The sequence below is a fragment of the Spermophilus citellus genome, assembly GCF_964194105.1.
Source record: "Spermophilus citellus genome assembly, chromosome: X".
NCBI lineage: Eukaryota > Metazoa > Chordata > Mammalia > Rodentia > Sciuridae > Spermophilus > Spermophilus citellus.
Window position 1 is genome coordinate 23,066,621 of NC_138190.1, and position 19,053 is coordinate 23,085,673.

The following is a 19,053-nucleotide window of genomic DNA, read 5'->3' on the forward strand; positions in this document are numbered from 1 at the left end:
AAATACTTTCCTCATCCTAAAGCATTTATTGACCCACTTGCTTATAGTAATTGATTGTAGTGGCAAAGCATAGGTTTTAAAATATATGAACATGTCATATTTTATTTACATAAGTCATTAATGAGGGGTTTGGAAGACATGTTAGAGGTGACTCAGGAGTTGTCAGATAACCACAAATGCACAGTAAAGGAACATTGAAGGGACTTGACCACAGTAGGTCTATCCATAGGGCAATTATCAATTGCATTCCACTGGACACAAATAATTTGCATATCTACAGATAGGAATTATTTGTATCACTTTTAGCTTCCTGGATGAATGTTTACTTTATCCCTACAGAGTTGTAAGGTATCCTGTTCAAAGACAAAGATGTGCATATAGGATCAGATCATCTCCAGAGACTCTAATTTTCTACTGAAAAGAATGTCTTCTAATCCCTATTGCTTATTCTAGGATCTCAAGTATTTCCTTAAAGTAGTACTGTGTGGATTCACTTACTAGCATATTTCTTCTATAGTGTACATTTCATTCTTTCAATTCTCCAATAAATACTTACTTAAGCCCTATTATCTGCTTGGAGCAATCTAAAGGGTGTTGTAAACTGACCAGGAAATATGTATATGTTTGGATGGGTGGGTGGGTGTTCAAGTGTCTGTTCAGAAACTATTGTTTTAAATAGTGATTTTCGGTCCCATCCCTTGATTCTGATTCATCAGATGTGGAATAGGGTCCAGTAGTACCACATTTTTTTAAAAAAATATTTAATTGTAGATGGACACAATACCTTTATTTAATTTATTTTTGTGTATTGCTGGGGATTGAACCCAGGGCTTCACACATGAGAGGTGAGTACTCTACCACTGGGCCACAACCTCAGCCCTGTCCAGAAACTATTTTAATTAAGTAGTGATTGCTATCCTAGTATTCTTATTTGTGACCCATTAAAATGGAACTTATGACTGAGAATATTAGAAATCATTGTAGGGAGTAAATATTTTGTATAATGTGCTTTATCAGGATGACCCTTGGATTTAGAAAGGTATGTTTTTGACTTACAGAATTAGAATTATACTAAATCATATTGATTCTTTTTTTTTTTTTTTTTTTTTTTTTTTTTTTTTTTTTTGGTATCCAATCAAGGCTTTATTAGAACTTGTGCTCAAGTACTAGGGAAACTTCATAGGTTAGGGTTCACAGGACTGCTTACTGGGGACACGAGCAGCAAAGCTTACATTGACAAAAAGGGTAAGCTCACAGAGGTACACTGTCAGGTGTTGTAAATGGCCTCCAGATTTCTGCACATACTGCACTTATCTTGTCAATCTTTGCTTTCAGTATTAAGGTTTCTTTTTTTTTTTTTTTTTTTTTTTGGCTAAACAGGAGAAGTTTATTTTCTCTCAATTTGGAGGCTAGGAGGTCCATGAGCAAGGTGTTGGCAGACTTGGTTTCTGAGACCTCTCTCATTGATTGACAGATGGCCATCTTTGAGTCTTCACATGGCCTTTGCTCTGGGCCTGTCACCAGTTATGTTGGATTGGCCTACACCCAAGGCCTTGTTTTAACTGATGACCTTTTAAAGGCCCCATCTCCAAGTATAGTCACATTTTGAGTTACTGGGGGCTAGGACTTCCATGTATGGTTTTCAGGTCATATTGATTCTTGAATACACTGTGGCAATTTTTTTTCCTTCAAACTTTTTCTAAGAAAATTTTAAAGTGGGGTAAATACATATATATTTTTATGAAAAGAAAGACATGCTTTTTGATTTCAGTTGGGTAAGTAACAACATAGAAGAAAATATGAATCAGTGTAATTGCTAATGACAATAAATTTCATGTGATATACTGTTTTATTTATTTGTAATCATCTAAACTAATATTATTTTTAAAGATAATGCTGTGTATATAGCATTATATTCGACCTTTGTCTCTTCACATTTTATTGTGACCATTTTCCCAAGTAATAAACATCAAAAATATATGTGAGGACTAAATAACATTCCATTTAAAGATAATAATCTATATTTTAATAGTCATTTATATTAATGATTTTTAATTAATTTCATTTTTTACACAACTGGAGCACAACTTTTTTACAGACTCTATTTACATTCAATATTTTTTTCATCCTTTGAATTGTGTCTTTGTCTATAAGATTGGTCTCTTGCAGACAGTATATAGTTGTATCTTGTGTTTTGATCCATTTTTATAATCTTTTAATTGTAGGGAGCATTTGTATTCTGTATTATGAAGAATATGCATTTTTGGTTTACTGGCAATTTGAATTTTTCATGTTTAATTCTGTTTTGATTTTCATTTAGATGATTAATCTTCTATTGGTCTTCATCTATCTGGGAGTTTTGGGTTTGTTTTTTGTTTCTGTCTTCCTCATTGTGCAGTTTGAGTATTCTTTGTAGTGCTGGCTGAGTTGCGCTGAATTCTTTTAGTTTATTCTTGTCATGGAAAGTATTTAGTTTAGCCATGTTGGTTGACAATTGTTTTCTTTTAGAGCTTGGAATATCTCATTCCAGGCCCTTATTGCTTTTCATATCTGAATTGAAATTTCAGAAATGAGGCTTATTGGTTTGCATCTAAATGGTACCTAGTGTTTCTCTCTTGCAGCTTTTAATATTCTTTCCATATTTTGTATGTTAGACATTTTGATTATAATATGTCTTAGAAAACTTCTCTTCTGATCAAGTCTGTTTGGGGTTTTTATATGTCCTATGTTTGGCTATCTCCTTTCTGATATGTGGAAAGTTTTCTGTGACTATCTTATTAAACACTTTCTTAATATCTTTAGCTTGAATCTCCATGTTCTATTCTATCCCTTTGATTCTCAGGTTTGGTCTTGTCTCCACGATGATGATGTTCTCCTCATGTTCCTGTATGTTCTGATTATGCTCTATTATTTTCCCCCTTTATGGTATTCTGTATTCTAAAATTCATATATCCTCTCTTTAAGGCCTGAGATTAGGTGTCCAGACACAGAAATTTTATTTTCTATGCAATCTAATCTGTTGGTAATGCTCTCAAGTGAATTTTTAACTTGATTGATTGTGTCTTTGATTTTCAGGAGATCTGACTGGAATCTTTCCAATATTTCTATCTTTATTGAAGTGGTCTTTCATCTTCTGTATTTTTCTTTCTTAATTCACTCTGTGGATCTTCCTTTAGTTTATTGAACATTTTAATAATCAGTTTTATAACTGTCATTAGAGTTTCTTCCTCTTCTATATCTGTGGATATTTGCTGGAGGATTGTGAATTTTGTGGGGAAATTTGGTTGCATATTTTCTCATATTTTCTGAGGTCCTGGACTTGCACATCAATTAATGTGGATTCCCCTTTATCTCTGTTCTTATGTGTGTAGTTCTTTTCTATTGTAGGATTTCTTTCTATTTTTCATATATGAATAGATGTCAAGGGGTAGTCCTTTGGTTGTTCCTCCTTGAGGTCTGGTTTTTGTTTCCCCAATTCTATGAGTTGAAGTAATGTTTAGAGCATGTATGAAGTCAGGTCAGTGTTGATTAGATGGATTTTGAATGTTTCTCAGCAGCAGGATCTCTACCCTGTGATCTTGAGTTGTCTCAATCACTTTCCAACCCCTCTTAGAGGGAGAAGGTAGGCAGGAGTAGCGTTATTGTCAGCTCCCAATGTATAGTTTTGAGATAAATATCCAGTGTCTACTTTAGTATCTACAAAACTAATTGCCACCTATATAAAAATGGTTGGGTCCACATTTAACATCAATACCAGTAATGCAAAACTGTGGCTTAGATTATACATTGAACATCAGATGTCTACTATGTTGTTCACTGTATTATTAATCACAACAATATGAATGGAGTATGAAATACATAAAGTATATCAGTCAGTTATTTAGTTGGATTATAGTTTCTTAAACAAAAGAATATAGGATGTTAATGTGAGAGAAAGTTTGAAATATTTTTTAAAAGTGATAAAAGGAGGGGCAGGTGGTAGCTACCAGATGTCAGCTGTAAAAAATGAAGGAATAAAAGATTTACATAAAGTAGTAGAATAAAGAGAAAACATTAGAACAGGAAAATGTAGCTGTTAGTGGGGGAAGAGAGTGATGAATCGGAAAACCAGCCACTGTAAGATCAAAGCAGCTCAAGGCCATGTATAATTCAACCCTACCTAAGACAAATCAAGGCTAAATCATAAATCGGTACAGAAGGAGGCAATTAACATGAAAGTACAATTATATTAACATACATATATTTTTTCAAACCAATTCATACAATAAGTACACACACACACACACACACACACACACACACATCCACCCATATCATACCTTCACACAAAATCATACATAATGGAAAGAAAGTAAAAAGAACTACAATATGATGAAATGATGTTTGAAAGAAATTTAAAAAGTTAAAATTTAAAAATATAGATTATAATGTTAGTATAAAGAAATGAAAAAATAAAGACAATTTTTTAAAATAATAAAAACATGGGGCTGGGGATGTGGCTCAAGCGGTAGCGTGCTCGCCTGGCATGCGTGCGGCCAGGGTTCGATCCTCAGCACCACATACCAATAAAGATGTTGTGTCCGCTGAGAACTAAAAAATAAATATTAAAAATTCTCTCTCTCTCACTCTCCTCTCTCACTCTCTCTTTAAAAAAAAATAATAAAAACATTGCTGTGAAATAAAGTGATTATTTCTGCTGAGTTGGTCAAAACTATTGGACAGGATGGATTTTCATTCTTGGTATTTGATTTTGGTTTTGTAACACTTGTGTCAAGGACTGGGGTTGTTAAGCGCAACACCTTTTTGTTCCTCTCTTACCTGCCAGCCTTTGTGGCTAGGAGGCAAAAGCTGGTTGTAGTAGATCTCAGCTTTCAGTCTCCCTCTATGCAGTGGGCTAGCACAATCTGGGTGTCGTCAAATTTTTTGTTTCTGTGGCAAGGATCTTGTGGCATTTTAAATTGGAGATTCCAGTAGTTGGAGTTTAGTTTTGAGTGAACTTTGAAACTCTGTGGGTGGGTGTTTGAGTATTGCTGCACGTTTCTTATTGGAGGAAGAATTCTGGTATCTGGTAAAATACACTTTAAGGGCATTGAGACAAAACCTCCACTGGTTTCACTTTCACCATTTGAACATAAAATTCTGGGTATCTGCCCTGGATTTCAGACATTACTGTGTGGATGCCATAGCTCTAGCAACAGTGGGAACTTTCTCCCTTGGAATCTAGAGACCAAATGGTCTAAGCAAACTTTTGTTTGTGCTTATTTCAGTTTCTCTGGTTCAGGTACTTTCTGGGAATTGTTTGGGCAGTTGCAGCAGTTCCTAAACTCCTCTCTTCTTGTGGCGGTGGTGGTGGTGAGACTTTTGCAGGTGGTGGATGTTCAGCAGCAAGCCTGTGCTTCACCTGGCCATAGCACCACATTGGGCAGTTGCTTTATCTAGTAGCACATGAGCCAAATTTTTTTTTTCCTATGGGGATACATCAGACAGCCTGAAAGCTATCCTCTCAAGTAGCTTGAGAGAGAGCTCCAGGATCAGTGTGCACTTTCCCCAGCCACAGGAACTCAGCTGATGGTTACCTTCTCTGGTAGGGTGAATGTGTGCTTTCCCCAGGGTTGGAGAGCTCTGCTATGGCTGGTTTCCTGGAAGCCCAGCAGCCATTTTTTTGAGCCCCAAACACTTCCTCTTCTGTGTGTGATTTTTGGAATTGCTTTCACTAATTATCTTCCCCTACCAATTCTGTGTCTATTAAACTCAGTCGTCTTCTCTGATCCAGAGATTACCCCAAGTCAATTCTTTATTCTCATAATTTCTTTATCCTCCCAGCCACACAGTCTCCATTGTTTTTCTGCTCTGCCCTTCCCCTTCTCTCCAGCCACTAGCAGCCTCTTGGGTGCCCAAGTTAGCATTTCTGTAACACATTATTTCTTATGTTCACATGTCTGACTTCTGTGACTATAAAATTTTTTTTAACAGTTCAGAATTAAGTTTGAGTGAGTTCCCTCAGTTACCCACCTAAGATGCCATCTTCCCATTTTGTAGGTCTGGTGTCAAGGAACTCTTGACATGTGCAGTTTTCCTCTAATCCACCATCTTTCTTTGAGTCCTGTATAGTATTTTGATATCTTGAGGACAAGTCCTACCTATTTTCTCTTTTATTCCTGAAAACACTTCAAATTTTCTTGTTCAAATTTAGTCCTAATTCATCAGGAAACACAAAAAAGGAGGGGAATGGGGGTATGAGGGAATGAAATTGTGTGTTATGCAAGTCTTAATATATTATAATGTATCTCATTATTTTGTAAAACTGTAACACCAATAATGAAGTTCCATTTGGATTGTGTAATATCAACTTGAAAAAACATTGACATGTTTGCCAAAATGGAAAGGTAGTCAAAATTTTTATCTTATAGTATATTTTCTGAGTTTTAATGTAATGAAGTATTATAATTTTTTGTAAGTAAACCTACAAATAATGAAAAAATGGATTATTCTTATTCCAATTTTTGCTTTTATAGTCATTATTATTGTCTATTTTTCATTGCCTAACAATTTGAAATCAAAGCTAAATCATAGTGGTAATATTAACTATTCTTACAAGCATAATTATAGCTTTTAAAACTTATTAAGCTCCTTATTTTAGTTCTTACACTTTAGTTTGTCAGTTTTTAAAGGTTTTCTATATTTTTGCAGTCATAGCCATAATTTTCTGTTCCTTAGAAGAAACTTGGCTCCTTGAAAGTTTGAAAGTACTCTTATCTCTGTTATTTTCTGCAGTCCACATTTTTTGAATTTATACTTTAATATCATTTTGCATTTTAATTGTTCTTTGGTGTGTTGATAGTTTTATTTTGTTCATTAATTTTTGATAATTTGTGTTCCAAAAAATAATTCATTCTGTATTTACTTACAAATTTTAAAAATTCAAAAAATCTCAAATATTTTATACCAGTTGTATATTCTATAGCCTCTTTCTTCTAAATTTGTTTATATCAGTCATGTTAATTTCTTAATTAGATGGATGTTTGGTGAATACTATTTAATACAGAGTTGGTCATAGTTTAATAAACATGATTGGATTCCAATCTGCCTCAGGATAGGGTTGGGACTTCTTGAAAGCTGAGCAAGCCCTCTTCTTACTGGCTTACTCTTAACCTCATTGGGTTCTACCCAGAAAGTATATCAGTTTTCTCATGGTATCTGTTGTCACTCTCAGCCATGTTGGTTTGCAGGGCATTCCATGGCATTTTAAAGCAGGTTCATCCATAACACACTCCACATTGTTTAATTCTCAGGAAAATATTTAAATAAAGGAGTACATATGTTTTGGACAAGGTCATTAGTCTTTTGACTATTTATATTTTTTTATCATTTTGTAGGGGAATCATATACCTGGAGATTTTGACACATCAACCTTTTATTCAGATGATGAATTAGGTTTTGGAAAACAGTATTGAAATTTGGTTAGAAAATCTGTACATTTAGCATTCCTTCCTCAGCCAGGCTTTGTAGGCACGATGGTCTTTTGGTTAGAATTATTTTGAAAATAAAACACAGAACTGTGTCTAAGATACTATGTTAAAAATTATTTAGTGACATAAAATTTAAATTACATGATCAAAACACTTGCCCCATCCCAAGTAGGTCTGTATTGAATTGGTTGCCAAGTATATAGCTATATTTTCACTAATGTTTTCTCAAAGGCACCATGTACTCTTTTTATTTTTCTTTCCTATAATTTTTTATCAACCAATTTTAATATCCTTTCAATTGTAGTCATTAATGAACCCATTCTTCTTTTTCCAAAGCCCAATGCTACCTTGTAAATGTTGCCATGACCCCTCTCAGCATCAATGAGGACTTTCCATAGACTCTCGAGAATTCACCTCCAGTAACATATATCCCTTCTCTAAAATTGTTGATTTCTATGACTCTTTTCCATGTGATCCTTGGCCACAGTGTCCACTTCCAAATCATTTTGTATCTCAGTACTTAGGAAAACATATAAACCATATAGGCAATCAATGCTTTTATATATATATATATATATATATATATATATATATATATATATATAAATCTTCATAGATTATGTTTAATTTTCCTCAGGATAATAATCAAAGATGATATAACAGACAAGTTTCTCTGTGACTAACTATTATGATTTTTTTGTAACTTTTAGTTTCAGCATTTGGAAGAGCCTCTGTTTATTCTCTCCATAGGGAATCTATCTCTAAATTTTAACATGCATTGCTTTATGTAAATTGAACACTTGGAAAAAAACTTTATCTGTGTTATGCACAAATGGATACTTAATTTTTTTTTATTAAATTAAAAAGGTTACTTCAATCCTGAATATAGTAATGTCAAAGCTTTATGGATTCAATCAAATAAAGTGGATCATTTTTTAACATAGTTAATTATTATCAGTCTGGATGGGAATGAGACAAAGGGGAAAAAAGTAGCATTTAAAATTGTCTAAAATTGAATGTCATTATTAAATACTGTAGTAGTCAGTATAAAGGCAATTATTTTCTTTAATTCTTGTAAAACTTTGAAGTAAAAGTTTGACACCTCAGTATATTGGGAAAATTAAAAAAAACAATCCAGTTCTATCTCATCAAAAACCCATTTTCTCTGCTTTATAAATACAATAATACAAATGAATGCACCTTCTCTCCATTTCATTTCCAGACTTACCTTTGTATTCATTCACTTGTACTTCTCTGCCTATAAGAGGGTGTGTCCCAACTTCCCCATGCAGATATTTCTTTATTTCTAATTTTACCTACCTTTTCGCTGTTTATCCTGTGTTTTAATTGTGGATGGACACAGTACATTTATTTGTTTTTTTTAATGTACTGCTGAGGATTGAACCCAGTGCCTCACACATCCTAGCTGAGCTTTCAACTTCTGAGCCACTGCCCTAGCTGTTCATCCTTTGCTTCATTGTACAAGAATGTCTTGGCCTTTTCCACCTTCTGTTATAATTATCCTTCAATTCTCTACCCTCAGTGGTGGGTTTATTTATAAACCTATTCTACTAAGCCCTTGGATAATATTTAATTAAATACAAGATAATTCTAATGGTAGGGTCCATAGACAATTTAAATTCAAAGTAATATTGCATATCTCCCCATCCTCATTTCCCAAAATGTCTTCTGTATCTGTACATATTAGCAAATAGTATCATAATAGATCTTATATCTCAAACCATGTGCTTTAGAATTTTCATTTTATTGTTACTTCCTTTAATATCATTATGTTCTATTTTTTGTGTACTATTTTGTTCTCCCACTATTTAATCTTTTTTTCTTAAGGCTAAATCTCTTCCTCTTCTTCTTTTCCACTGCCTGATAGTTAATTTCTTCTACCTTTAACCTATGATTCATGAAACAATTCTCATTATTATCTTATGAACATTCATTGGCTCTTTAATGTCATTACTGTAAGAATCTTAGGATTGTATGACAGGGAGGCAGGAAGAATCTGAGTTATCTATATTTGGAGGAAACTGTTTCATATATATATATATATATGAAACAGTTTATATATGAAACAGTTTATATATATAGTTTTCATGACTTAAAATAGTTGAAGAAATGAAAGCTGTATAAAATGTTCTTGTATAATTAAGTTTGATAATAGATGAGCACAAAATTATTCTAGGTGGCATGAAGGCAAAGTTCCAATTTTTTATTTACTATATCTTGTTACTAACACTCTGTATTGACATTTTCAACTGCTATCCTTATAGTCCACAACCTGTGATGTATTTACACTTCATTCCAGAAACTTGCCATTTCACTTCCTTGCTGTATTATCTTCCTATTTTTTTTATTTGCTGCAACAAATTATCACCAACTTGAGTGGCCTGAAACAACCTCAATTTTTAACTTACAGATCTGGAGTCCAAAATGAGTCTTACTGGGCCAAATCAAGGTGTTAGAAAACCTGTATTTCTAGAGGAGAATAAGTTTACTTAACTTTTATTGCTGTTAGAGTCAACAAACATTGCTTGGTTCATGGCCTATTATTTCATCTTCAAAGTACCTCTGACTTGTACTTCTAACTTTGGCTTCTATCCTTATATTTTGTTTCTCTGAATGTGAAACATCTGCTGCCCTTCTCCAGGAAAGTTGTAACCATTTTAGGCAAACCTAAATTATCGTCTTCCATCTCAAAATCCTTAACTAATCACACACACACACACACACACACACACATATATATATATATATATATATATATATATATATATATATATATAGTCCCTTTGGTATGTAAGGTAACATGGTAACAGGTTCTAGGGATTTGGATGTGGACATGTTTGGTGGTAGTGGAACATTATTTGCCCTATCACACTGAATGTTTCACTCATTCTTTTTCATGGACCCAGAATTCTCTTTCCCTTAGCAACTTTCTAATTCATGGTTGTGATGAAATACTTCTTTTGAAATCCCTTTCCAATGACTCCCCAGTCATCCAACCTGCTGCAGAATTAATAGATTGCTCCCTCTACTCCCTCAGCACATTATACTTACCATATGGCAACAGGACCAGTGTAATCAAGTAGGTAAGCATTTGTCTCCTTTATTGGTCTGTGAGCCTTCTTTATTACACTGTCTTGCATTGTCTTTGTGTTCTCACTTCACAATATAGCATGGCATCTTGTAACTAGTATATGCTCAATAAGTTTATCAAATGATGAGTTTTAATACAATAATTGAGCTGCATATGATAGAAGCCATATTCATGTTCATTCATATATTCATCAGTTTTTTTCAGACAGCATTCATTAATTACTGGAAATAAAAAATGAATAAAATGCACATGTACCCTGCAGGGTCATCAAGTCTAGCAAAATAGAAAAAAATATATATAAGTATATAAGGTAATGGTATGGGAAAAGATGGAAAACTAAAACTGGTATATATAGAAAGTTTCACAGGGAGTGGATGTGAATTGATTACGTAATAGTATTAGTACTGCTACTAATAATAGCAGTAATCAACTACAATAACAACAGCAACTTTGATTTATTAACTTCTTTCTATGTGCCAGTCTCTTCTAGGCACTATGCTACATATACTGTTACAAAACTTTGCAAATAAAGAAACTAATCACAGAGAGGATAAATTATTTGTCCCTAAGCACACTACTGATAGGTGGCAAAGCTGGGAGAAGAAAGGAGGCAAACATAACTGCTCATAAACACTATGATGTCATTATTCTGCATAGATTTAATAGGGGTTTATGTGAAGCCAAGTGATGAGTGCTATTGTTAATAAGAATCAGGTAAGTAATTTTAGGTCCACCCTTCCAGAAATTGAAGCCTTTTAAAATTATTTTACTGATAGTATGAACTGTCAGTTACATGAGAACCTCAGTAAATGATTATCCAGTAGCTCCCTTTATAATTTCGTTTTCTGTAGTTTCAATTTTCCTGTTAACCATGCTCTAAAAATATTCCACAAATAATTCATGAGATATAAACTATGTATTATTTTGGGTAGTGAGACAAAATCTTGCACTGTCATGAACAATTCCACTTGGAATGAGTGTATCCTCCTTTCTAGTGTATCCACCCTGTATATGAGATACTCCTATTACTAATTTTGTAGCCATCTCTGTTATCAAATCAACTGTGGTAGTTATCACAGTGCTTGCGTGCAAGAGGTCCTTATGTAGTATCCTAGCTGTATCACAATGCCCGTATGATTTACCTCACTTCATCTTAACACATAGGCATTGTATTATCTCACTTTATCATGAGAAGAGTGAGTGCAGTACAATAAAATATTGAAAGATAACTCATGCAACTTTTATTGCAGGTCTGTAAAATTTTTGCAATTATAATAAAATTTAAAATAATTTCTATTGTTAATCTCTATTGTATCTAATTTATAAATTAAAGTTTATAATATGTGTGAATATGTGGTGAAAGACACAATATCTACAGGGGTTGGTACTACCTGTGATTTCAGGCAAAACCAAAGGTCTTGGGAAATATCCCCTATTGATCAGGTGGGGCAATTGTATACAGTTGTCATTGTTTTTTCTGGGTAAGAATTTTCATTTTTTTGCCATCAGTACATCAAAACTTAAATATCTATGACTAGACATATTTAATCCATCTTTCAATTTAAAGATACAATAAATTTCTTCAAATACTTTTGTAGAGATTATTACTGATTGACCAAGATATCAAGTCTGTGAAATACAATGTAATTGTTTTTGTTTTCCCTAATACACAGAGTTTCAAGAGATTCAATTAAGGATCTTGATGTTACCAAATTGATGCTTTCTAAACCAATTTAATTTTAAGAAATAGAATTGCAAACTAGACTGTGTGCCTTATAGAAATGAAATGAGTAAGGAAATAGTATTTTGAACAAGGCTAAAGTAATAAGATAGTTAAGCTGGAAGGGCTTACAGTGTATAGTTGGATCCTGGAGCTTCTTGGGCAGCACTGATTGAACTCACACTGAGAAAGGAACTGATTCTCACTGCTAACCTGAAGGCTGAAGATATCAACTTGTAGATTTCCTGCAGCTCCAGTTAGTGAGGTGGCTAGGAAATGCGATTTGGGTTTGAGGAATGCATGACTCAGGCTTACACTTTATGGTGGCAGTTTCTCAGATGTGTCTGATGAATCAACTCTTCAAACCAGATTTCATTTATGTCTTTATGTGAATCCAAGGTCCTTGGTTAGAAAACTGACAGAGGCTATCATCATTTAAAGGTGTGCTGTGATTAAAATACCTTATTTTCAATGTTATTGTATAAATTCTCTGATCTTTCTCACTAAAATAATGACAATGACACTTTGCTGCCAGTGAATGTATTTTGATTTTGTTTTGTGAATTAATATATATTTTAACAGACATTTATTAATGTGAATGAATTGGCTATTGAAAATATTCAGATGTAACTGAGTCTCTGGGAGAGCAAAAATTGTGTTAAATTACCATTTCTGCTTCCTCATTAATAAAGTTAAAGCAATGGAATGCTGGATGTGATCGGTCCTCATATGTCTTGCAAAGAAACTTGTGCTGTCATGGGTTGACAGTATATGTGAACTATGTTCTGACTTGCTGCTTTTTGAAATTCAGTCTTTCAACTCTATTTCAGCCATATACAAAAAGAAAAGAAATACAGAGGAAGGTGATTGCCGAAGGCTGGGAAGTTGAGGAAAATGGGGGAATGTTGGTAAAAGGGACAAACTTGCAGATATGAGATGAATACATTCTGGGAATCTAATATACAGCATGGGGTACTGCATTATATACTTAATACTACTGCATTATATACTTGAAATTTTCTAAAAGTAGATTTTAAGTGTTGTGTTGTGACCAAACAAATAAATAGTACCTCTGTCCAAATATGTATACGTTAACTAACTTGATTGTGGGAATTATTTCATAATTTATATTCCTATTAAAGCATCATGTTGTATAACTTAGAAATGACAAATATGTATATATTTATCTCAATAAATCTTAGAGTAAGGAGGGATAATTTTCTGAGGAAGATGATATATTGTTAATTTCAAATGAAATAGTTCCCCTTTTGAAGTCCCAACATAAGGGTAGCATCCTTTCTGTTATCTCATTAAGAACCTTAAAATAGAAAGAAATTATATATGTTTTTTGTAGCTTTCATCCACAATTTACCTTCTTGTAATAGAGAAAAAAAAGTCTTAATGTTATCTGGAAGTATCTTATTTGAAGTTTTTAAAAGAGGCTTTCAAAATCACAATTAAATCTTTAGCAGTATACAATGTAAGATTTCATCTTGATTGTTATTTTATTCAGTGTCATTCTTTCCATACTCTTGCAGCATGGGATATTGTAAAATATCAGTTTAAATTGTCAGTTTTGGCAATTTATATTAAAAGTGAACTGCTAGATAAATAGTTCTTTTGAAGGAATTGTTTCAACTATTTAAATACAATTAGGGCCTCTAAAAAATTCTAGCTCTTAAGTGAATATAAGATTTTTAAAAAGCCTATAGAGCCATAATTTTGGCATTATTAATTTTTATTTAAACATAAGGACCATACAACACATGGGAAAATATGATAAAGATCCTGTTTATGTTTTTTCTTTTGTGTGATTCATTGCCCCAATCATGCTTGATCAAATGTTTTACAATCAATCTTATAATATTGGCATATATCTTTAAAAATGCTGTTTTTCTTTTTATCTTTGCTATAGGGAACAGCCTTTAAGAGCTGGAAGATGAAAGCTCCGATTCCGCATTTGATTCTCTTATATGCTACTTTCACTCAGAGTTTGAAGGTTGTGACCAAAAGAGGCTCTGGTAAGAAGTATTCCTCCTTTTTTCCTCATTTTTATGGCTTAAAGTGATGGTGCTGCATTTACATATGTGCCTTTTCTGAGAGTATGACAATTTTGGGGAATTCAAATTGTGGAGATGTTGTAGGTATATGGATAATTAGTAGAGTACATTAATAGGATATTATAAAAGTGGGAGTGAGTTGAAACGAATGTAGCTTATGTTGTTGTTTATTTTTGATTGGAATGAATTCAATATCAAAAGCTTGCATTTTTATTTCATTATATATGAGTTTCAGCATTCTTTCATAGAGTGTCATCTTAATTTTTGCATGGCAATATTGTGGATTTTTTTATGTTAACATTTAATGTTAGCATTTCATTCTCGGCTATGCTTAGGGCAGATTCTTTTTAGGTTTATACTTCAACTGATTTGCTGAATTCACTTGGAAGCATTTAAAGAAAGCACCAGTGTTATTTAAGAAAATGTCACAGGGACACACCATAATAGTTTAGTAAGGAAATATAAAGATAGACTAGAATGGTAATGAAAGGGGCTGCTAAATAGATCAGTGTTGAATCTTAAAGAAAATTTCACATGTTATCAGTTATCTGAGGCAGTAGTGGACTGTTAATACTTGGAATAAGGAAAACATATAGGATGATTGAGCTAGATGTGGTACATGTCTGTAATTTCAGCAACTTGGGAGAATGAAGAAGGAGGATCACACATTCAAGGCCAGCCTCAGCAACTTAACAAGGCTCTAGGCAAATTGGGAGGACCCTGTCTCAAAAAGTTCTGGGAATGTGGCTCAGTCATTAAGTACCCCCTGGGTTCAACCCTTGGTGTAAAAACAAATGAGAGAGAGACAGAAGGGCAGGGGAAGGGAGGACTTAATACATACTGATATGAAACTATAATGTCAGTTATAATACAAAGCCTTGAAAAGTTCACATTTGATGTAAGACTACAGAAGTTTTGAAGTTATAGCTTTTAAGCATAAAGGAAGAAGATATGCATTGTGTTTAGCTGCTAGAATCAGAATGTGTTCTCCATTAGTTCCAGAGAGACATTAGGGAAAAAAGATGAGTTAATGTTCACAAAGCCATAGGAAGTTGAAAGTTGTGATACCAAGAATTGAATATTTGGAGTTCAGAAAGGAGAGAGCATGAAAAAATTTGAGATGGGGCTGTGCAGCAACCATCTCATTCCCCTAGGTTAAGAGGTTTCAAATTCATGTTGATGAAAAAAGCCACAGGCAAGGGAAATAGCAATTTTGCTCACGTGAACCCCTTTTGGGGAGAAAGTTTGGGAAGAAATTGGGAAAAGCTTTGTGCATGGATGAGAGTTTGGTTCAGGGTTGAATGTAAAAGGTATTTTATTGAGCTCATCATAGGTTCCAGAACATTTTGGTACTGCTGCTGTATATGCCATTCATGTGTTTGTAAGCAATGTGAAAAATAGTGTTTCTATGATTCATATTATTTCATCAATTTTAGGAGGTATTTTTAATTGATAGGAGCCTCTACGGTTAAAATATGATTATTGATTGAATCTTTAAAAAACCCTCATTATTCTAGTTATTACATTTGATTATATAAAATCTGTTTTGTCAGTTTTGTGTATATTAGATCTGATTCACTTACTGAAATGCACATATTACTTTGTCATCATAAAATAGTGGTATCAGCTCCATTCTATATAAGCTCCAATTTGGATGCAAGAAGTTTTAGCAAATTGGGAAATACTTTTTGTGTTTGAGGATTACAGGTCAGACCTAGAAATGTGGGACAATTGTAAAATTTGTATCTACTGCTCTAGAGACTTGGGAAAGCTCATTAACCTGTATCAAATTCAAATTTTCTTTTGAATGATACAAATAATTATTTTCGGAGGGTGTTAACTGAAATGATGTCCTAAGTGACGTGGAATTTCTGAGACTTTGCTGTTTTCAACTTATGAATACAGTCAATAATCAAACCAAATATGTTTTTAATATCATAATGTAATAATGACAAATAAGCATGCTGCAAAACCCTAATATCTGCCTTGTTTTACCTTTGTATAGAATGTGAATTAAGATAACTTCTTTTAGGGTCTATACTAAGTCCCATATAGATGGAAGTATGTTTGGTTTTTTTTGGGATATTAAGTATGAAATTTGGAAATTAATATTATTTTATCCATAAGCTTTTATTCATTCAACTTGGATTCATTTCAACTGATGTTTGTTACTGTGGCACCTTTTTGTATGAGAGACCAGATAGCTTACTGAATAGCATCATTACTGATCTCCATATATCAAGTAGAAGAAGAGTGCACTTGGCATCTTCTTCTTAAAAGATTAATGGCTTAATCTTCATGCCCAGCCCAACCTATAAAACCAGAGTCACTAAGGCCAGGGATTCAAAATCAATTTTTAATGTTGGATCTTGCATATTAACCAAGAAGGCTGCTTATCCTTGTTCTTTATTCTTATCATTGAATTCTTTTTTGTTCTTGATTTTATTAATCATTGTGAAAGTTCAGTAAACATGATTCAATGCTTTTTTCTTTTACAAGATTTTTTTTTAAAAAAAATTCATTGTGACTGCCAGAAAATCAGAATTAGCTATTTTATTAATCGAGTACATATAAAATTATAATGCACACAGTAGTGTTGAATTTTTATGGCATGTTATTTGTGTGTAGTGTTTACTTTAACCTAACACATATGGTCATTCCACAAAAATTCAAAAGTATTTGTTTCTCATTAACAGACCTAATTTGAAAGCAATAGGAGCTCTTATTACACAAGCTGGAGATGCGTTATTTTTATCACATTGGCATACACCCCTATTGCTATTAATTTAAGGAGCAAATTAAATTTAATAAGGCAGTTATATAATTATAAAATCTTGATTGAAGTATTAAAAATAAAATTTTGTAATGTTTTGAATATCATTTCATATATGTGAATGTTGTGACAAATAAGCATTATATTTGGTCTCTAAGGATGTGCATATATTTAAAATCAAGACCTTTAACATTATTGGAAAAAGATATTCAGCCTTGATTACACAATAGATTTTTCTCCTGCAACCATTTTGTACTTAAAAAAATATAAACAATACTTGAGAAAAGAGGCAGACTATCAATATTACTTATCCTCCTCAAGTGTGTGAAGTGTTAGAGCAATTCAGTAAGTAAACATTTGAGTTGCTGTCATTTGAAGAATTCTGTACAAAAACACATGTAAAGCAAATGTGTGGTTGGAGAATCTTTTGTATATCAACCAATTCAGAAAATATAGCTTAATATTCTTGATTATCCCTTTCTTCTTTTTTCCCTCCCTTCTCTTCCCTCTTCTCTCTGTTCCTCTACTTCCTCTTTTTTTCTTCCCTCTTCACTCCCCATCCCCTCTTCCTTCCTTCTTTCATTTAGGGCATTTTCTGCAAATACAATAATCTGTTTATACTGCTACTGTGTTGTTTGTAGAGCACTTTAACTTAAAATATCATCATTAGTTTGTTGAAAGAGTTAAAGTTCCTAAAATGTTGTATCTGTACCAGGCCATTCAAAGAGGTTAATATGGTCTTTGTCAGCAATGTTTGTGTGTGTGTGTGTGTGTGTGTGTGTGTGTCTGTGTGTGTGTGTATGTAGTTTGTATATCTATGAGGATTTAGAGCAAGCCATGGGAGCAGGGAAATAATACAAACAGTTGAAGAATTAGTATGGACAAAGTATGACTGTAATACTTTGGAGGAACTAAAATATAGGATGTAATTTGGTGGAAGAATTTAGGACACTGTTGAGAAATGAAGTTAGAGGAGCCTGGATAAAGAAATTGGAGAAGAGAGAAGGGTCCATGATGATTTGGCTTTTGTACATTCCTCTTTGTTTCCATCTATCCCCAGAATATAAGATGTTGAGTGTAAGAATCATAAATTTTGTATGTGTATAATATACAGTGCCAAAATAGAGTGCTAAAACAGATTTGGGGCTCAAGGAAATGTCTTAGTTAATGATTAAATAAATCAGTAGCTAAGTGCTTTTAATGTTCAGATTGGGGTTTATCAGTGAGGGTTCTACAGAATCAATGCAATATTAGAAAGATAAAGGTAAAATAAAATAGAGACATTTCATGAAAAGTGGTTTTTTCCTTAAAGTCAGTAGAATGTATACTATGAGACTATTGAAGCATAAGACATAAACTCTTAATAAGCAATATCTAGGACATGTTAAGGGTTTAGATGAAGAAAATGAACCATTATAAATAATGAGTGGTTTCACAGGTTTGGAATGTAGTTCAAAATCTCTTTGAAGGCAAGGAAAATGATTCTTCAATTATTTCTGTATTGGACTTTTACTACATTTAACACTGCTTTAAGGAAGTACTAATATCATTGTGTGGAAATTTTGGTTTTAATGATATTTCTCAGTACTGACCATCATGAAAAGACTATAGCTAACGATTAGTGATACTTGATAAATATGCAAGTGAATTTAGTACAGGAAAGAAGTATTCATAGTTATTAGAGCATATGGAGAAGACAAAGTAGCTATATTATATAAACCAAAGAGTGCATGTTATTCTTGAAGGGATTTAAGATATATGAAATTCCCGAAAGCAGCTAGCTATTAGAGACTAAAAGGATTGCCACAGGGAGTTGATCTTCTCTTTGTTCTGGAACCTGACAGGGGACACCTGTTTGTGTAAAATGATTTAGATGCAATTCATGCTGACAGTAAGAGGAAGGCAAGCCTCAAGAGATT

The 19,053-nt window shown here is 33.1% G+C and overlaps 1 protein-coding gene across 1 annotated transcript in view; it reads left to right on the plus strand.

The window, feature by feature from the left end:
* Window positions 1-14,240: 14,240 nt before the first annotated feature.
* The window catches only part of IL1RAPL1 (interleukin 1 receptor accessory protein like 1), a gene marked incomplete at both ends in the record, with an annotated part of 1,105,883 nt that continues 1,101,070 nt past the window's right edge, over window positions 14,241-19,053 (plus strand). The window contains one exon of the mRNA XM_081278170.1: window positions 14,241-14,322. Within this exon, the coding sequence (XP_081134296.1) occupies window positions 14,241-14,322 (82 nt within the window). The remainder of the gene's footprint in view (window positions 14,323-19,053) is intronic.